This window comes from Myotis lucifugus, unplaced genomic scaffold (genome assembly GCF_000147115.1).
Source record: "Myotis lucifugus unplaced genomic scaffold, Myoluc2.0 scaffold_185, whole genome shotgun sequence".
In the NCBI taxonomy this organism is placed as follows: domain Eukaryota; kingdom Metazoa; phylum Chordata; class Mammalia; order Chiroptera; family Vespertilionidae; genus Myotis; species Myotis lucifugus.
Window position 1 is genome coordinate 1,949,736 of NW_005871233.1, and position 21,829 is coordinate 1,971,564.

The window sequence follows — 21,829 nt, forward strand, 5'->3', positions numbered from 1 at the left end:
GGCAGGTGTGTTTTCATTTTTCCTACATCAGCTGGGATTGCCCGCCTGTGCAGGCTAAAAGCTGCACCATGGAGCTCAGTGAGGTATTGCATCGCTGCCTAGCTGGAAGTTCGGGCACACAGACCGAGCAGCAGGCTGAGACCCAGAAAACGAGACTGAGGCCAGAGACACCAAACAAGGCTGAGTGAGACCCACGTGACAGCCTCTGAGAGGACACTTGGATCCCCACTTGGAATAGAGAACAGAGACCAGAGACCAGAGACCAGAGACCAGGATGAAGCTGGGTGAGCCTCCACATCATTGTCCATGACCCTCACTCGCCACAGCCCCCACCCACAGCCCCTGACACTCTGTCCCCTCATCTGCCCATCCTTCCCTAACACAGGCTTGGCTGTGTGTTGTGCGCTGGTGCTGATGCTGATGACCACGGTGCTGACCAGCACAGGAGCAGTTCCCGTCATCACGCCCCTCGCGACCCTCCTGGGTGCAAGGGGCTGCGACATGGCCCAGTTCAAGTCTCTGTCCCCACAAGAGATGAAGGCCTTCAGGAGGGCCAAGGCCGCCTTGGTGAGTCTTCCTCCCTCTCCCTGCCTCCCCCCACCCCCATGCTGTGGGCTACCCTCCACCCTTCCCTCTGGGGGTCACAGGCCCATTTGGCTCAAGGTGGACCTGTACCCTTCCTTCCCTGGGCTAACCTCCACCCTTCGCACATGGCCTACCTCCTGCTCTTGCTTTGGGGGCTGACTCTTGTTCTTCTGCACTGGAGATGTCTCTCCCATCCTTTAGGACGTTAGCCCCCTGCTCCTGTTGCTAGCCATCCTCCAGCCCCACTGCAGGGGTCAACCTCCAGCTCTCCAGCTGTGGGCTGACCTCTGCCCTTGCTCTCCAGGAAGAGTCCCTCCTGCTGAGGAACCGGAGCTGCAGCTCCCACCCACTCCCCAGGACCCGGGACCTGAGGCAGCTGCAGGTGAGTTGGGAGACTCAGGCCCAGCCCTGCCCTCACCTGACCCCGCTCCTCTGGCTTCTTAGGTGGCCCCTTCACCTTCTCCTTCTCACTTTTCTCTGTGTCTTTGCCCTCCCCAGCAGTCCCCCTGACCTCTTCTCCTCCCCTGCTCACATTGACCTTCCCTCTCTCCTGTCTCCTGCCCTCACCTGTTCGTTCCTCAGCCCTCCTCACCTGTTCTCTCTCACCTGTCTGTCTCCCCTGCTCAGGTGTGGGAGCGCCCTGTGGCCTTGGAGGCTGAGCTGGCCCTGACACTGAAGGTCCTGGGGACCGTGGCTAACTCGACCCTGGGGGACATCCTGGACCAGCCCCTTCGCACGCTGCGCCACATCCACTCCAAGCTTCGGGCCTGTGTGAGTGCTCTGGGCTCCCAGGCCACGTCTGTGGGCTCTGACCACCTGTCTGTCCCCGTGTGTCTGAGACCCTGTTCACTCACCACCCTCCTTTGCCCACAGGTCCCAGCTCAGTCCACAGCAGGCCCCAGGCCCCGGGGCCGCCTCCGCCAATGGCTGCACCGCCTCCAGGAGGCTGAGAAGAAGGTGAGTGACTGGGGAGGGACCAGTTTCTGGGGACAACTTGGGGCCCAGATGATGAACAGCCACTGACCTGTCCTTTCCTCTCCACAGGAATCCCGTGGCTGCCTTGAAGCCTCTGTCACACTCAACCTCTTCCGCCTCCTCGTCCGTGACCTGAGATGTGTCGCTGATGGAGACCTGTGTGTGTGACCCTCAGGCCCACCTGCCTCCTGTCCCAGCATCTTGGGTTTTATTTATGCATCCCCCCCTTTTCTTAATTTATTGCCACCCAACCACTATTTATGTATTTATGTGTGTGAATTGTCAAACTCAGACCTGTAAATATTTATTTTTCTACTTTTTGTAAGAATTGTTCAAATAAATGATAAGAAAACGATGTTTCCTGTGCTGTGGGGCTGTGTGTATGACTGTGCGGATTAGTTTTCTCTCGCCGCCATAACAAGGTTTCCCAAACTTAGCGTCTTCAGACCACACAAGTTTAGTATCTCACAGCTCCATAGATGAGAGCTCTGGGTGGCCAGCCTCTTTCTCCGCCAGGGGTCTCACAGGCTGAAGTCCAAGTGTGGCTGCTGGGATTCTGCTAGGGAGGCCTTGGGAGGAAGGGTCCACCTCCAAGCTCAGTCAAGCTGTTGGCAGAATTCTCTTCCCTGCAGTGGTAACACTGAGGTTCCCGTTCCCGCTGGCAGAAAGCGTCTGTCTGTCCGCAGCTCCTGCCAGCCTCTCACTGGTCCTCGCACACGGACCTACATCTCAGAGCCTGCAGCCACGGGTCACATCCTTCTCGCGCCTGGAATCCCTCTGACTGCTCCTTCCGCCACATTTCTCTTCTGCCTCCAGCTGGACCAAGTTCTCTGCTTTTAAGGACTTGGTGTTTAGACGGGGCTCACGGGGATAATCCAGGACAACCTCTCTCTTTTCACATCTATAAAGCTCAGTTACCTCTGCGAGGGCCTTTTGCCAGGTCACATAAGAGATTCACGGTTCCAGGGTTCGGGCTGGGCGTTGGGGCCACTATTCTCCCACCACAGAATGTGGGTGATTGTGTGCGTGTGTAGTTTCCTTGTGGGTATGTGAGTGGATCACTCAGATGCATTCTGCTACATGTAAATCACATGAAATAAAAGTGCCTTATAACAACACTTATCATTGCACGTGATGAGAAGTGTAGACGGCAGGTCCATTTAGAGCCAAGTTGTTTAATCTGCTCCACAGGCCACATGGAGCTCAGCGCAGAAATGTCGCTAGTGCAGGTTGAGCTGTGCTCTACGTATAAAATAGACCCCGGAATTGGAATAGATTTTATTTTTAAAAAAATGTTTAGATGGTGCCTGCCAAGTTTCTCCTCTGTAAAACTACTATTTTTCTCTTTATAATAAATATGTGGAGGGACTTTGAGACGATGCTAATACCTGTTACTTCTCAAACTGCAACCCATTCATTTTAGCGTCCATTGATGGTGTCAAAGGGTCTATGACAGAGGGGGACATACGGGTGCTCAGAGCCCACAGCCTGAAGGATAATATTATGTCAGTTATCAAATAACTTCTCCTTCCTTTTGCATTATTCATTGGCATTCTACTCTTAGGAAGAGCTTTGCTCCCCTCCGTCATGCATGTATTTGCTAATTGATTTATAACAGCATGGATTACTGAATTCTTATTTCATTCAGTGCATTATAATTCTTTGCTATAACTTCAGTTGATGCTCGAAAGGTCCTCAATTAGGCCAATGGGAACCCTTTCAAGATGGCTCCTAAGCCCTTTCCATGTGTCCCCTCATCCTTTGAGCACCTCCTTGCTTTCTGGAATAAGATGTTCCAGGCTCACCTTGTACTATCCCTGCCTCAGCTCTGTAACCAGCCTTTTCTTCAAGGAGCTCTGGTTCCTCTTCGTGGAGACAGTATTAAAAAATCGTGATCTGGGTGCTAGGTGGGCTGATTGCTACAGGAATATTGTTGCTTCTACCCCCTCTCAATGGACAAAGCTAGGAAATAGATGGATGTACAGAATTTTTATCCACTGTAAAAAAGTAAAATCTCACTAATAATAAGTTTCATGTTGATTGCATGTTGAAACAATAATATTTTGAATATATTGGGTCAAATAAAATATATGTAAAAGTAATTTCACACATTTCTCTTTACTTATGAAATGTGGTTGCTAGAAAATGTTAAATGACACATGTGGCTCACATAATATTTAGATGTGAACAGTGCTGCCTTAGAGGACAGGCTGTCATAGTGGGTCTTTATCTCTGGCTGGTGCTCCATCCTCAGTGTATTAGTGCTGTCTCCCCTCATGACCGAAATATGGACGCCACAGCTCCAGCCACCACACAATCATATGACCGCCCACAAAGCTGGAGTGGCAGAGACTCCAGCCAGCTCTCTATGCTTCTTCTCCTCTTCTTCCTTTACTTGGAGAACCCCTGACTTGAAGTGGATTCAAGAGTGTTCCACTAAAACAACATTCTTCAACCATCCCTGCACCTGTGGCACTAAGTTGTGGCCCATACACACGAGTGAAAGTGATCTGAGCCCCTTTTGAGTTGTTCCTTTAAAGGACATGCCATGCCCTCCTCGTCACCTCTCTCCTTTCTTGCTGAATGACACAAGTGCTAGCAGCCAGCTCACTTTGCCTTCAGTATCTGGGACATGTGCAGTGGCTACAGAGTCCTGTGTTGAGAGCTTACTTTTTTCTTTCAGGACATTGAATTTGATCCTCTTTCTCTGGGGCTCCCTCCATGATGGGCTCTCTCCTCTCAATTTCCAACTGCTCTTGCAGCCCCCAAACTCTGATATCCAGAGTCAACTGTGGAGTTAGGAGTTCTAAGAAAGGCTTTGTGTTTATTCGTGTGGCAGGCTGAAAATGCTCTCCAAAAGATAGCCATGCCCTCATCCATGGAACATGTAAATGTGACCTTATTTGCAAAAAAGGTCTTTTTAATGTGATTACATTAAGGATTTTGGTATGAGATTATCCTGGATTATCAGGGTGGGGCCCTAAATACTATTTCCAGTGTCCTAATTATAAAAGAGAGATAGAGGGAGATCATATACAAAGAAGAGGAGGAGCAAAGACTGGAGTGATGTGCCATAAGCCAAGGAGTTCCAACAGCCACCAGAATATGGAAGCGACAAGGAACAGGTTCCCCCCAAAGCCTCCAGAGGGAGCAGGGCCCTGCTGACACCTTGATTTTAACCCACTGATACTGATCGCAGACTCTGGTCTCCAGACTGAGAGAATAAATTTCTGTTGTTTTATGCAACAGTTTGTGGTAATTTGTTACATTAACCATGACAAATTTACACAGTTCATTACAGAGACTAGGACCCATTCTAGCTCATTTTTGCAGAAAGGGATTTATTATACAGTGTTATGTGACTTATAGAAGTGTCAGAAAGGTTGAACAAATAAACTCTGTGTTGACCATTTAGGTACCACTTCAGAGCCAGACCATAAACCTGGGATTTTCAATGGCCCACCTCTTTTTTAGTGATAAGGACTAAGTGGAACTTTAAGAAAATATACTCAGGCCCAGCCCGTGTAGCTCAGTGGTTGAGGGTCAACCTATGAACCAGGAGGTCAAGATTTGATTTCCAGTCAGGGCACATGCCTGAGTTGACGGCTACATCTCCAGTAGGGGGCATGCAGGAGGCAGCTGATCAATGATTCTTTCCCATCATTGACGTTTCTGTCTCTCTCTCCCCTTCTCCCTTCCTCTGTGAAATCAATAAAAATCAATTTAAACACTTGGAGTGCGGGTGAATTTCCCGCCAAAATATAAGATGGCTCTGTCTTTTGGTTTTTTTCCATCCACCAAAAGGGTGGATTACAAACAAATATTTGGTAATACGCAGTTACAATCGGCCCGAGTTTACACGTTTCCCGCACTCCACCGCAAATCTATATGAACCGAGTTAAAGACGGCTCCCGCGGAGTACGCGCAATTCACGCGAGCCGACTTAACTCGTTTCCCGCACTCCAAGTGTAAAGAAAATATACTCAGTCAAGAGGGTCCGTGGGAGGAGCTAGGGCTTATGGAAGTTCTCACTCTATGCAATTATGAGAACCCTACATGGGAGAACCCTACATGAAGAACTCTGTGTTTATAATAAAGCTCTGTGGTTCTGACTTCCACCCCCCTTAATTTCCTCTTCCCTTCAATAAATAACCCTCCATCTTGGCCAGTGTGTGCATGTGGCTTCATTTGTCTGTGTGCACTGAGTTGCATCCCTTTTTCTCTTCCTGAATAAATCCTTTTTGGTGACAAAACACTTAGTCAATATTATTTTTCAGTAGATTCTATGATCAGGATCTTGACTGCTTACTTAGGAATTGGCTTCCACTGCCATGATCAGGAAGGCAGCACAACCAGGAATTTGTCACAATGATGGGATGACAGCCATCAGGAAACTGCTCTAATCAGAAAGATCACAAGGGGAAAGTAGACACTTCCACAGTGGTGGAGCCAGAAGCATGGCCTCCTCCCCATGTCCACCAGTCAAATGTGTGAGTGCATCGGATTGGAAGAACCAAATGTAAGGCAGATCCTAACTGCAGGGGAGTCTGAGAAATATAGTTTTCAGCTTTTCGGCCCCTGCGTGCAGGAAGGCAGACAAGAGGGAAGTTGAAATGGATGTTCAGCACCAACCCACCACACTCAAGACAGGTTTCCTGGTTGTTAACAGGAGACACCGTCACACACCCACTTAAATGGCTAAAATTGGTAAGATAGAAGGAGCATTTGAGATCTTGCTCCCCGGCATATGTGGCCAGTTTGGCTCAAATAAACTCATTAAAATCCTCTACAGGTTCGGATGTTTCTTACATGAACATTTATCTGGTGCAGTCAGCAGGGTTTTGAAGAAGCTCACCCTGTGGACCCGGACCTGGAGTTAGAGATAAGCAAGGGCCCATGGTGCCCCACTGGCTTCCTGCTCCGCGTTGGGTGAACTTGGGGGAGTCTCTCTCGGAACTGTGGGCCTCCTTGCTGTAAGTAGCAGACCATGGCTTTACTTGAGCTGTTCTTAGAAAATCCTCGAGGTGGATAAGGGTTGCGATGAAAAAAGAAATAAAAGATTGAAAATAACAAGTGCTCAAGTTTAAGAGCAACTGGACTGGGAACTCTGTGAGGGCAGGACCTGGGCTCTCTTGGTTACACTGTGTCCCACTGCCGTGCAGTTCAGGGCCTGGCATAGAGTAGGTACTCAGTAGATGTTTATAAATAAATAAATGAAATACTTTCAGAGGACGTTTCTTGATGACTATTGTGTCTTCATATGATGTCTGGAACTTTAGCAGCCATCTTGGGACCACGAGGGTCTGAGAATAAGCAGATCTGAGAGGTGGAAGGGATTGAAGCTCTCCTTACTTCCTCTATCTTCTAAAATGCACTATCCTCCCTCCAGAGCACCTAAACTTAAGACTCCTTAATTGTGACAAATCGTTTTTTGTATCCTCACCCAAAGATATTTTTCCATTGATTTTTAGAGAGATGGAAGAGAGAGGGAAAGACAGAGTGAAATATCAATATGAGAGAAACACATCGATTGGTTGCCTCCTATACGCGCTGGAACAGGACCCAGGCTGGGGCGGAGCCTGCAACCGAGGAACATTCCCTTGACCCGAATTGAACTCGGGACTCTTCAGTCCACAGGCCGACACTTTATCCACTGAGTCAAACCAAGTAGGGCCAAAATGTATTTTTTTAATGCTTGAGCCAGATGAGACAGAATTTTCAGTTACCTGCAGATGAAGACATGCTTTGCCTTTGTCTGGTGACTTGACACAGACATGCTTTCTGTGTGAAAATAGAAGGGCCTCATATCAAAATAGCGTACTTCTTTTATGTAAATATTTATCAGTTTGTGTCTGTCTCTGTGCACATCACTGGAGATACAGTGATGGTAAGACAGATCTCTCCTGTCCTCACAAAGCTTCCCATATTTCTCTCCATTCTTTTAGAACTAATGTTATCACCTACTCCTCTGAGAGACCTTCAATGGCCCCACCAGTAAGTCATGTCCACCTTTCCTCCTATCACTTTGTGCCCAACATTTTACAGAGTGTATGGACTCTGAGCTCTCAGAGAACTGAAACAGTGGGTCACATTGGATTCCATTATAAAAGACCCAGGCCTGAGCTCTGTAGTCAGGAATATACAATTAATAGATGAAGGAATTAATCAGCAACTATTGTGAGGCCATCACCCCTGAAGTGGGACATTATCTCAGGGGATCCCTTAGGAGAGGGGATCCAAGTGCCCTGGGACCCCAATTATCAAGAAATAAGTTCTGAGTCCTGGCTGGGGTGGCTCAGTAGTCGAGCATTGGCCCATGCATCAAAAGGTTCCTTTTGCCCTTACCGGTTTGGCTCAGTGGATAGAGCGTCAGCCTGCGGACTCAAGGGTCCCGGGTTCGATTCTGGTCAAGGGCATGTACCTTGGTTGCGGGCACATCCCCAGTAGGGAGTGTGCAGGAGGCAGCTGATCGATGTTTCTCTCTCATGGATGTTTCTAACTCTCTACCCCTCTTCCTTCCTCTCTGTAAAAAATCAATAAAATATATATATATTTTTAAAAAGAGGTTCGTTTGATTCCAGGTCAGGGCACATGCCTGGGTTTTTGACTCGATCCCCAGTAGGGGGAGTGCAGGAGGCAGTTGATAGATGTTTCATGGATGTTTCTATCTCTCTCTCCCTCTCCCATCCTCTCTCTCTAAAAAAAATCAGTAAAAACATATTTTTTTAAAAAAAGAAAGACATGTCCTCTGTGCCCTGGCTGGGTAGTTCAATTGGTTAGAACATCATCCCCATATCCCAAGGCTGAGGGCTCAATAACTGGTCAGATGGTTCAATACCTGGTCAATATGAAAATCAACTAATGAATGCATAAATAAGTGGAACAACAAATTGTTGTTTCCCTCTCTCTCCCCCTCCCTTCCCCTCTCTCTAGAATCAATAAATATATTTTAAATGATTTTTAAAGGCCTCTGAAAGTATTTGGTCTGTTTATGCAATAAACATTTACTGGGTACCTTCTCTGTGCCAGGCCCTGAACAGGGTGGCAGTGGGGCACAGTATAACCAAGAGAGCCCAGCTCTTGCCTTCACAGAGTTCCCAGTCCAGTTATTATTCTCAAACTCCAGTACTTGCCATTTTCAATCTTTCTATTTATAGACATTCAGGTGGGTGAATAATGGTTTCTCATAATTTTAATTTGCATTTCCCTAATGATTAATGATGATGAGCATGGTTTCATATTGCTATTTGCAATCTATATATCTTCCTTGGTGAAGTTTCTGTTCAAAAGTTTTGCTCATTGTTATTGGTGTGGTTTTTTGTCTTATTATTGAGTTGCAAGTTTTAAAATATACCTTTTTATTCTGGGTAAAAAGGCTTTATCTGATCATTGTTTTGCAAATATTTTCTTCCCATCTATGGCTTGGCTTTTCGTGTCTTAACCTTGTCTATTTCTATACATAGTTGATTTGGCATATAATTGACATATAATAAACTGCACATATTTAAGTTTACAGTTTGATCATTTTTGACATATGAATATATCTGTGAAAATATCACCACAAGCAGAATAATAAATATATTTAGCAGCCCCTAAAGCTCCCCAGGCTACTTTGCAACTTTTCTCTCCTTCCCTTCCTTGCTTAGTAACTTACTCCTAAAATAGGCCAGAGAGGGGCTATATCATGCACAACTGCATTTATAGGGACACAAGTGAGATCAGACTGTCAGGACCTATGCCAGGTGGCCCACCCTGGCCCCAGAAGTTGCTCAGTCTGGGCCAATCCTTCCTCAACCAGTTGACAGAAAGATAAATGGAGATCACCAGGCAAGGTAAATGCCCACCTTTGGGGGGTTTCCCCTCTTATTTTATTAGTTTTCTGTTGCTGCCTTAATAAGTCACCACAAATTAAGTAATTTAAAACAACACAAATGTATTCGTTTAGTTTCTGTACACGAGCAATTTGAATGGGGTCAAGTAGGTCCTCTGCTTAGGATCTCATAAGGCCCAAATCAGAGGTTGTCAGGGGCTGCCTTCCCTACTGTAAGCTCTGGGAAAGAATCCATTTCTAAACTCATCCAGGTTGTTGGCCTAATTCTCCTTCCTCAATGGGTGTCAGACAGAAATGGTATCGGTGTGTTTTGTTTTTTCATTTTAAAATTATAGTTGACATACAACATTATATTAGTTTCAGGTGTACAGCATAGTGATCAGACATTTATATACCTTACAAAATGATCACCAACCTAATGTTTATTTTTTACCTATCAGACACTATTCATAATTATTGCAATAACTAACTATATTGCCTATGCCATACTTTATATCCACATGACTATCTTTATTTTTAACCATTTTTTAAAATTTATTTTATTGTTGAGAGTATTATACATGTCCCCCATTTCCCTCCTTTGCCTCCCTCCACCAATCTCCCACCCCATCCCAGGTCTTCCCCTGTCTATTGTCTGTGTCCACGGGCTATAACTAATTTGTACTCCTAAATTCCTTCACCTTTTTCACCTATCCTCCAAACCCCCTTCCATCTGACAATAGTAAAAATGCTCTCTCTATCTATGGGTCTGTTTTTGTTCTGCTTGTTTATTTTGATTTTTTTTTCAGGATTCCTTCAAATAAGCTTTCTTTTTTCTTTTTGTATTTTCTTTTTTTTAATATCTTTGTTGAGAGTATTACAGATGCTCCCCATTTGCCCTCCTCCACCAAGATCCTGCCCCACACCAGGCCTTTACCACCTATTGTCTGCATGCATGGGTAATGCATATATGCATATAAATTCTTTGGTTAATCTCTTCCCACTCCCCTTTCCTTTTCCCTCTGAGGTTCATCAATCTGTTCCATGTTTTCATGCCTCAGGTTCTATTTTACTGATCAGTTTATTTTATTAATTAGATTCCTTGTTCATTTATTTTTATTTTCAGATTCAATTATTGATAGATGTGTATTTATTGACTTTTTATTGTTCATATTTGTTATCTTTTCTTCTTGAAGAAGAAGACCTTCAACATTTCATGTAATTCTGGTTTGGTGGTGATGAACTCTTTAGCTTTTTCTTATCTGGGAAGCTCTTTATCTGACCTTCAATTCTAAATGATAGCTTTTCTTAGTAGAGTGAGTAATCTTGGTTATAGGTCCTTGCTTTTCATCACTTGGAATATTTCTTGCCACTCCCTTCTGGCCTACAAAGTTTCTGTTGAGAAATGAGCTGACAGTCCTATGGGTGCTCCCTTATAGATAGCTACCTGTTTTTCTCTTGCTGCTTTTAAGATTCTTTCTTTGTCTTTAACCTTTGGCATTTTAATTATGATGTGTCTTACTGTGGGCCTCTTTGGATTCACCATGTTTGGGACTCTCTGTGCTTCCTAGACTTATAAGTCTATTTCTTTCATCAGGTAAGGGAAGTTTTCTGTCATTATTTCTTCAAATAGTTTTTTTTTTAATTTCTTGCTCCCTCTCTTCTTCTTCTGGAACCCCCCATGATGCAAATGTTAGTATGCTTAAAGTCCCAGAGGCTCCTTACACTATCTCCATATTTTTTATTAGTTTTTATTTTTACTCTTCTGATTGGGTATATTTTGCTTCCGTATATTCCAAACTCTTGATTTGATTCTCAGCATCCTCTTCTCTACTGTTGATTCCCTGTAAATTTTTTATTTCAGTTAGTCTATCCTTCATTTCTGACTGGTCCTTCTTTATGTTGTTGATATTATCATACATTCCTTGAAGTTCTCCATAAGTCCCTTGAGCATCCTTATAACCATTAATTTGAACTCTGTATCTGGTAGTTTTCTTGTTTCCATTTCATTTAGTTCTTTTTCTGGAGATTTCTTCTGTTCTTTCATTTATGATATATTTCTTTGTCTCCACATTTTGGCTGTTTCCCTGTGTTTGTTTCTATGTATTAGATAGAGCTTCTATGTCTCATGGACTTGATTGAGTGGCCTTGTGTAGTAGGTGTTCCATAGGGCCCAGTGGCTCATCCTCCCTAGTCACCTGATCTGGGCACTCCAGGTGTGCCCCTATGTGAGCTGTGTGCACTGTCCTATTGTGGCTGAGCCCTGATTGCTGTTGGCATCACTGGAAGGGATTGACTTGAAGGTCAATTGGATTAGCTATGACTACAGTGGAAGAGCTGCTTTGCAGGAGCCAACCCTATGGAGCAAGACTTGCTTCAGTGGGGCTTTGGTGCTCACTATGTCCGCCCCTTGAATGTGTCAGTTGTGGAGGGGGTAGGGTTGTAATCTGGTGTGGTTGAAACTGACCACTGGGAACACTGGCTCTGGAGCCTCCTGGGAGGTGCAAAGTCAGCCACTGCCTATACCTTGCCCAGGGCCACCCAGCATTAGCTACAAAGCAATCTGCACACAGCTGCTACTCATGTTGGACTTAGAGGTGCCCAGGAGACAACAAGCTATGAACCAAGATTAGCTGTGGCTAGTGCTGTGTCTGGGGCCACTTATTGAGAGGTATGGGACATGCTGATGCCAACGATGCTTGTTTGAGAGATTTTAGGAAAATCCAAAGCATGAGGCAAGAGAGACCAGTTGTATGGAAAAGCCACTGGGAATGACTTGGATGAACCAGCAAGTAGGGAGGGGTGGGGTCTCAGGGAATCAGCAGAGTGGGGTGAAAACTGTGAGCCAGGTTAATGGAGATTCAGATATTGTGCCTGCCTGCTGGCTCTGAAGTGGGGAGGGCTCAGCAAAGAAACACTGGCCTCTGCCAGCACTTCTGTCTGGGAGACAGCTACCCCTCCAGCTCTTGCCCTGATTCCAGATAAGTTAGTTCCTCCATGAATGTCCCAGGTTCCTTTCAAGCTGCTGCCCCAGTGCTGGAGCTCAGAGGGAGTGAGTTCGAATCAGTTTGTGCACCACCAGGCCTTCAAGAGAAACTGTCTGGGACTCCAGCAGCCTCTGTGTCCCTCAGCTGCAATTCCTGCTGGTTTTTACAGCTAGAAGTTGTGGGGACTTCTTTTCCTGATCCTGGAACCCTGGGTTGGGAGGCCTGGTATGGGGCTGGGGCTGGGGCCTCTCCCTCCTCAGGGACACCTCTATAGCCAAGATATCCCTCCCCATTTTAAAACGTCAAATGTGGGTATGGGTCCAGCCGGTTCCGTGAAGCCACCCTGCATTTCTGTCCCTCCTACTGGCCTCAATGTGCTTCTTCTTTAATTCCCTAGTTATAGGACTTGCGTTCAGCTAATTTTCAGATGTTTCTGAATAATGGTTGTTTTGTATTTTAGTTGTAATTTTTTTCAAATATATTTTTTATTGATTTCAGAGAAGAAGGAAGAGAGAGAGAGAGATAGAAACATCAATAATAACAGAGAATCATTGATCTGCTGCCTCCTGCATGTCACCTATTGGGGATCAAACCTGCTACCCAGGCATGTGCCCTGATCAGGAATCAGACTGTGACCTCCTGATTCATAGGTTGATGCTCAACCACTGAGCCACACTGACTGGGCTTGTCTTATTTTCTTATTTTCTTGTAATTTTGATGTGGTTGTGGGAGGCAGCATAGGGACCAGTCAACCAGTCGTTCAGTCATTCAGTTGTTTGGTTGTTTGGTCATTTAGGCTTTTATATATATAGATAGCAAATCCTGAGTTTACCTATGCTGCCATCTTGACAGGAACTACCACCCACCCCTCGTGACTATTTTTATAATTGGCAGTTTGTACTTCTTAATCCCCTTCCCCTAGCCACCACTCCCTCCCATCTGGCAACCATCCGTTTGTTCTCTGTATCTGAGTTTGCTTTCTGTTTTGTTTTGTTTGTTCATTTATTTTGGTTTTTAGATTCCACATATAAGTAAAATCATAATGTATTTTTCTTTCACTTTCTGACTTATTTCACTTAACATAATACCCTCTGGGTCTATTCATGTTGTCACAAATGGCCAGATTTCATTCTTTTTTATAACTGAATAATATTCCATTGTATATAGGTACCACATCTTTTTTATACATTCAACTGTTGATGGACTACCATATGACCCAGCAATCCCACTTCTGGGAATCTATCTGAAGAAAATGAAAACACTAATTTGAAAAGATATATGCACTATGTTCATTGCAGCATTATTTACAACTAGAGGCCTGGTGCATGGATTTGTGCACCAGTGGGGTCCCTCAGCCTGGCCTGCACCTTCCCGCAATCCGGGACCCCTCAGGGCATGTCGGACTTCCAGTTTTGGCCTGTGCCCTGCAGTGATTGAGCAGAAACCGGCAGTCCGACATGCCCCAAGGGATATAGTAGTATTTGAAGAGGCAGGTGGCCAGGAAGGAGTCCGCACCACTCCACTCATCTCAGCCCTGCTGCACCTGCCACTGCTACCGCCACTTGGTGTGGCTCAGTAGTTGAGCGTCTTCCCCCTGGTGGTCAGTGTGCATCATAGGGACCAGTCAACCGGTCGTTCAGTCATTCAGTTGTTTGGTTGTTTGGTCATTTAGGCTTTTATATATATAGATAGCCAAGATATGCATGAAATGGGTCTTTACTCCAAGAGGCTGCCCGCATTCCTTCCCATGATTTCCATGTGGCTCCTCCCAGCAGCCCTGGGTGAAATCCCTCTCATACTTTGGTGTGTTTTTTTTTTAATGTTTTTATTGATTTCAGAGAGGGAGAGAGAGAGAGAGAGAGAGAGAGAGAGAGAGAGAGAGAGAGAAACACCAATGACGAGAATCGTCAATCAACTGCCTCTTGCACCACCACCCCCACAACCCCGGCATGTGCCCTGACCAGGAATCAAACCATGACTTCCTGGTTCATAGGTTGATACTCAACCACTGAGCCACGCCGGCCAGGCTCTCTAACACTTTGAATCTCTCTAAACTCTCCCTCTGTCAGAGCTTTCTGACTGCAGCCATAGAAAGTTCTCTGCTTGTAAGGGCTGGTGTGATTAGATTATGCCACTTAACTCAGGACAATCTCCCATTTTATTGTCTGAAACCTTAATTAATCTATAAAGTATTTTTTGCATGTAACATGCTTCTGTCACTTACTTCTGTCTTCTCATCCACCCAACAAGTATCTCAGACCTTGCTTCATCTTCCAGCCAACCTGGTTTTGCTCAAACTTACCTCAGCCTCTCCAGGAATTAGGATACCAAAATTTGGGCAGGCACATTCTGCCTACTACACTTACTGTTGAGTTAAAAGTTTTTAATATATTCTAGATTCAAGCCCCTTATCAGATACGTGTTTTGCAAATATTTTTCCTAGTCTGTGGTTTGTCTTATTTTATTTTTACATATATACATACATTTTTATTTATTTCAGAGAGGAAGGGAGAGGGAGAGAAAGAAACATCAATGATGAAAGAGAATCATTGATTGGCTGCCTCCTGCATGTCCCTTACTGGGGATCAAGCCCACAACCCAGACATGTGCCCTGACCAGGAATCAAATTGTGACCTCCTGGTTCATAGGTTGATGCTCAACCACTGAGCAACACTGGCCAGGCTTCTCTTATTTTCTTAACAGAGACTGTCAAGAGAAGTTTTTAATTTTGATGAAGTTCACTTTATCAATATTTTTTCCTATAGTTTGTATTTTCTGTGTTCTATCAAAGCATTTCTTTCCTGTCCAGTGTGGCTCAGTAGTTGAGTGTTGACCTATGCACCAAGAGGTTGCTGGTTCCATTCCTAGTTGGGGCACATGCTCAGATTACAGGCTTGATCCCCAGTAGGTGGCATGCAAGAGGCAGCCGATCAATGTTTCAATCTCTCTTTCCCTTCTCCCTCTCCCTTCCTCTCTTTCTAAAAATCAATAAAAACATATTTTTTAAAAAGCATTTCTGCTTAATCCTAGATCACAAGGGTTTTCTCCTAGAGCCTACTTTTAAAATTTACATTTAAGCCTATGCTTCAATTTGGGTTAATTTTTGTGTATGGTGTGAAGTATGATATGAGAGGTTTTGTTTGTTTGTTTGTACATGGATGCTCAATTATTTCCACTCCTTTTGTTTTCCATTGAATTACCTTGACACCTTTTGCTAAAATCAGTTGGCCATATATGAATGAATCTGTTTCTGGACTCTAGTCTATTCCATTGATCTATATATTTATCTATGACCAATGCTACATCATTGTCTTGATATCTTTAGCTTTATCATAAATCTAGAAATCAGATGGTGTAGATCTTCTAATTTTTTCTTTTTCAAAATTATTTTCTTTGTTTTCCATATAAGTTTATGTATTTGTCAGTTTCTTCTATTTAAAGAGCATCCTATGCTTTTGATTGGGACTTTATTGAATCTACAGATCAATTTAGTAGGAATTGATATCATAACAATTTTGAGCTTTCCCAATCCATAAACATATATATATTTGTTTTTAGATCTTTTTTTATTTTTCTTATTAATATTTCTTAGGTTTTAGCATATACATTTTGCACACATTTTGTTAGATTTATTTCCAAGTATTTCATATTTCTGATGGTATTGTAAGTAGGACTTGAATATTTTCAGTGTTTAATTGGTAGCATATAGAAATATAGTTGATTTTTTAATAATGAGCTTGTTCCTGTGACATTCTTAAACTTATTAAATATAATAGCTTTTCTTGATCCTTCAAGATTTTCTATGTAGACATCATGTTGTCTGTGAATAAGACAATTTTTATTTCTTCCTTTCCAATATGTGTGCCTCTCTTTCTCTTTCTTGCCTTACTACACGAACTAGACTTTTCACTGCAGTGTTGAGTAGTTCTGGTGAAAACGGACATCTTTCTTTTGTCCCCAATCTTATGGGAAAATATTCAGTCTTTCACTATTAAGTACGATACTGACTGATCCATATCCTTTTCCCTTCCTTGAATGTGGAAATGATGCCTGGAGTTATGACCGCCATTTTGTCACTAATAAGAGAAAATCTGTTTTGACATTGATTCACTAAACTAAAGCAGCAGCCATCTCCTCCAGATTTGCTATTATGTGAGGAGGAAAATCCCAATTTTAGGATATTCTATTTCTTGCAGCCAAAGGTATTTCTTTTTCTGTTTTGTTTTGTTTTGTTTATCCTCACCTGATGATATTTTTTCCATTGATTTTGAGAGAGAGTGGAAAGGAAGGAGGAGGGAAGAGAGAGAGAAAGAGAGAAACATTGATCAGTTGCCTCCCATATGCACCCCGACCCACCCCAACCGGATCCAGAGATCTAACCTGCAACCTAGGTACATGCCTCTTGGCCAGGAATCAAACCCAAGACCCTTTGTTGGATGGGACAATGCTCTAACCACTGAGCACACCAGCCAGTGCTCAAAGGTATTTCTAAGTGATATAGGCAGTGATTGCCTAGGATAGTTTAAGACCATTAACTCAGTCAGATAATTTGGGACTGATCAGATGTCCAGCATCAAATTATTACTTAAAATTTTCAGTGCTTCTGACACCATTAGGCTGTTAATATGATGTGGGGGAGGGAGGGAATCAAAATTTTAAACAATATATTCTAGCTACATGTGTATTATTTTCTCTAAGGAAACTCTAGGGTTGACTGACCCCTCTGCCCACTATCCATTCCATGAGGGCAATCATAAATATAATACATAGGTAGACATAGAGATGATAGGTAGATAGATAGATAGATAGATAGATAGATAGATAGATAGATAAAAATGCTAAGGCATTGTCTCACCTGATGATTATGAAAGCTTACAAATCCAAAATCTTCAGGATGGACTGGAAAGTTGGATACACTGATTTTTTACAGAAAGGAAGGGAAAGGGATAGAGAGGTAGAAACATGGATGAGAGAGAAACATCGATAAGCTGCCTCCTGCCCACCTGCTTCTGGGGATGTGCCCGCAGCCAAGGTACATGCCCTTGACCAGAATCGAACCTGGGACCCTTCAGTCCGCAGGCTGACGCTCTATCCACTGAGCCAAACCAGTTAGGGCTATAAAATCCTTTTTTGTTGAGAATAACTAGAGTGGTTTATTTCTCTTACAAATGAACACTGATAAATATCTGGGTTCAGGTCCCAGATCTGCCAATTACTAGATATGTGACTGATAAGCTCTCTGTACCTCACTTTCCTTGGAAATAAGGATAAAAATAGCACATGCTGCCCAGCCGGTATGTCTCAGCGGTTGACAACCGGGAGTTTGCGGTTTGATTCCCAATCAGGGCACATGCCTGGGTTGTGGGCTCAGTTCCCAGTGGGGGGTGTGCAGCAGGCAGCCGATCAATGATTCTCTCTCATCATTTATGTTTCTGTCTCTCTCCCTCTTTGAAATCAATAAAAATATATTTTAAAAATTGCATATTCCTCACAAGGTTATTAAAATATGCAGTTATTTAACATTTAAATTACTTAGAATAATTCTTGGCACATCATCAGCGCTCAATGTTAATTCCCATCATTAGCATCACCTATCTGTGGTCCTGGAGCTTCATCCCCCCCACTTGAGCTTAATGATTTCTCCAAACACTAGAATATAAGGGCTGTTGGCCAGTCTTTCAATGGAATTCTGAACCAGGAGAGGTAAAAGACAATAGGAATAAGGAAGGGAACAGAGAAAGACAAAATCTAGCTACAAAAAGATTTCAAGAAAAAGAGCAGAGAAACGTATTTTTACATTGTTGTAAAAGAACCGGAGTACTGAAAATGTGTCTATCTTGATGGGAAATCTGGGCTGTTTATACTAGGCCCATAATTGATATTTCAAATCTTCCAGACCCTAGCTGGTTTGGCTCAGTGGATAGAGTGTCGGCCTGGGGACTAAAGGATCCTGGGTTCGATTCCAGTTACGGGCATGTTCCTCGGTTGTAGGCTCCTCCCTGGCCCCGGCCCTGGTCGGGACTCATGCAGGAGGCAACCAATGGATGTGTTTCACTCACATGGATATTTCTCTCTGTCTTTCCCTCTCTCTTCCACTCTCTCTAAAAATCAATGGGGGGGTGGGGGGGGGGGGTGGCGCCGCTGCTGTCTCAGGCCTCGCGGCTGCCGGCGACCTCCTTAGGGCCCAGGATGGTCGGTGCCTGGGGCCGGCGCAGGGTCTGGACCGCCTGCAGACAGCCAGCGCGGGGAAATGGCGCCGCCGCCGGGCCTCCCGGCTCATCGTGTCAGCGGGTTTGTGTGTCCGAGCAGATGATGAGATGTTCTCCGATATCTACAAGATCCGGGAGATCGCGGACGGGCTGTGCCTGGAGGTAGAGGGGAAGATGGTCGGTAGGACAGAGGATAACATTGATGACTCACTTATTGGTGGACGGCCCTGAGGGCGAAGGTTCCTAAAGCACAGTAATCACTGGTGTTGACATTGTCATGAACCATCACTTGCAGGAAACCAGCTTCACAAAAGAAGCCTACAAGAAGTACATCAAAGATTACATGAAATCAATCAAAGGGAAGCTTGAAGAACAGAGACCAGAAAGAGTAAAGCCTTTTATGACAGGGGCTGCAGAACAAATCAAGCACATCCTTGCCAATTTCAAAAACTACCAGTTCTTTATTGGTGAAAACACGAATCCAGATGGCATGGTGCTCTGCTGGACCGCCGTGAGGATGGTGTGGCCCCACATATGATTTTCTTTAAGGATGGTTTAGAAATGGAAAAATGTCAACAAATGGGGCAGTTTGGCTCCATCACCTGTCATCATAACTGGCTGCTGCTTTTCATCCACACACCAAGACTAGGACAAATGGGACTGATGGTATCTTGGGCTCTTCATTTATTTTGACCTTGATTCATTTGGAGCGGAGGCATTGTTTTTAAGAAAAAAACATGTCATGTAGGTTGTCTAAAAATAAAATGCATTTAAATTCATTTGAGAGAATGCTTCTTAGTTTAATACATTTTAAAATCCATCCTGTGTAGCGTTCCTGGAGAAGCTAGAGCCTGGTTGTAGAGCACTACTGTAAAGCATAGACTGTCTTCAGATAACTTCTACAATGGAAACTACTACTGAGACTGGAGGGGAAAAACAAGAATCAAAAGTCTTAGTTCTGAGAGAAGTAAAGGGAAAGACCATGCTCACAGCAGAATCAACATTTGAAGTGGATTCCTTAGACATTTCATCATCTACAAACAGAAGTAGTTAACTGGAAGAGATTACCAAAAGAATAAAGAGACTAATACAACCGGAAGCAAAAGATTGTCTGAGCTTATTTATCATGTCAAGTTAGAACCAAGCTCTATAGAAATCTAGGTCTCCTGGAATTGTGTTGCAAGCTTTTGTTAGATTTCATGAAATGGGATGGGCAAATTTTGTGTGACTAAGGTGGCTATGCTTGTAAATGGGAAAAGTCAGTAGCTTATAGTATATGAAGTCGAATTTGGTGTTCAGCTTTATCAGGACATTGCCATGATCACTTGTTAATAGATGGCTTTGGGCACTGCAAGAGCAAAGATGAGTGACAGACCTATGTGGCCTAAAATAAATGTGTGGACATCTGCAAAAAATAAATAAATAAATAAAAATTTTTAAAAATCAATGGGAAACTATCCTCGGGTGAGGATTTAAAAAAAAATATTACAGGTATTTTGTAACCACCAATGAAATCATTGATTCAGATAAGGATCATCACTGGATGCTAAAACTTTTAGCTGAAAACTTGTTGAGAAACAGAATAGTCACATAGTCTCCAGTATCATCCCACAAGTGACTTAGAGGGAATGAAGGAAACCTTTACAATGGAGAAATCTGGCAGACTCCACCTTAACCCAGTCCAAAAAGGACACAAACTCACATCATGCTCTCATGAACATGGTGCATTGAGGACACAATATCATCTAAATATTCTTGTAAAAAATGTTTAAACTGAATTTAAATCATGAAAAAAGAACCAGATTAATCCAAGCATATTCTACAAAATATATTCTACAGAACAACTAGTTGGACTCTTTTAAAATGTCAATGTCATAAAAGAATAAAACAAAACAAAAACTGTGGAACTGCTCCAGATCAAAGGACAGAAGGAGATATGACATTGACATCTAAATGCACTGCACAGTCCTTGATTGCATTGGATCCTGGTTTGGAAAAAATATATATTTTTAAAGAACAAAGCTATCTATAATAATAAAAGCATAATATGCTAATTAGACTGGATGTCCTTCCCGAAGAAGCCTGGGCTGCGAAGAACGAAGTGGCCTCCGGGGCGGGAGGGGGCCAAGACAGAGGCAGCCACCACGGAGGCAGCGGGGCCAAGCCCCTTGCATGAATTTCATGCATCAGGCCTCTAGTTATTGATAGAATTAGAAAAATTTGAATGTGGAGTACATGTTAGGTAATATAATGTTGATAACGTTACTATAATGTTAAAATTTTGGAGTATTGTGATTCTCTCTAGGAGATTCATAGGAATTATTTAGGTCTGAGGTAGTGTGGTGCCTGCAACTTACTTTCAAGTGGGAGAGAGAGATAAAAGAAGGCAAAATGTTAACACTGGTGAATCTAGGTGAAGGGGATATGAGGGCTCATATTATCTTTTCTGTAAGAGTGAACATTTTTGAAATAAAAAATTGGGAGTAAATCAATAAGTATTTCTTTTCAAACCTTCTACCATGTTCCAAAAGTTACATTATTTTCTGTTCCTTGGAGTATTAACCAGGAGTACATTTAATAACTCATTCAACACTTGTTGAGTGTCTATTGTGTGCTAAGCACTGGGTAAGTAAACAGTGGTGAACAAAACACAAAAAACTTTGTTCTCAGAGGTTCCAGTCAAGATGGTGGCATAGGTAAATGAGGGACATGACACCTCCTACAACCACACCAAAATTATAACTAAAATACAGAACAACCATCATTCAGAGCCATCTGAAATCTAGCTGAATAGAAGTCCTACAACTAGGGAATTAAAGAAGCACATCAAGACTGTGGGGCAGATAGGAGGGGCAGAGACACGGGGCAGAATCGAGGAACTAAGTGGTCCCACACCCAAATGTGGCAGTTTAAAATAGGGAGGGATATCATGGCTGTGGAGGTTTCCCTAAGGAGGGAGGGGTCCCAACCCTACATTAGGATTCCAGTACTGAAAAGAGAAATCCCTGCAACTTCTGGCTGTAAAAATCAGTGAGGATTGTGGCTGAGAGACACAGAGGCTGCTGGAGTCCCAGGCAGTTCCTCTTAAAGGGCCAGGGGTTCACAGACTGATTCAGACTCACTCCCTCTGAGCTCCAGCACTGGGGCAGCAGCTTGAAAGGAACCTGGGACATTCATGGAGGAACTAACTTATCTGGAATCAGGGCAAGAGCTGGAGGGGTAGCTGTCTCCCAGACAGAAGTGCTGGCAGAGGCCAGTGTTTC

At 43.7% G+C, this 21,829-nt stretch overlaps 1 protein-coding gene and 1 pseudogene across 3 annotated transcripts in view; both read left to right on the forward strand.

Moving 5' to 3' along the window:
* The window catches only part of LOC102440098 (interferon lambda-3-like), a 63,456-nt gene extending 61,677 nt beyond the window's left edge, over positions 1–1,779 (forward strand). Inside the window, exons 2-7 of one of the 3 annotated variants that reach the window (XM_006096748.3) lie at positions 32–284; positions 386–567; positions 890–967; positions 1,213–1,356; positions 1,459–1,542; positions 1,630–1,779. In XM_006096748.3, the coding sequence (XP_006096810.1) occupies positions 275–284; positions 386–567; positions 890–967; positions 1,213–1,356; positions 1,459–1,542; positions 1,630–1,728 (597 nt within the window). In that variant the 5' untranslated portion in view covers positions 32–274 and the 3' untranslated portion in view covers positions 1,729–1,779. The other 2 variants (XM_023760578.1, XM_023760577.1) reach the window with 2 other exon arrangements.
* Positions 1,780–18,645: 16,866 nt separating this feature from the next.
* Positions 18,646–19,377, forward strand: LOC102440414 (annotated as a pseudogene).
* Positions 19,378–21,829: the final 2,452 nt, after the last annotated feature.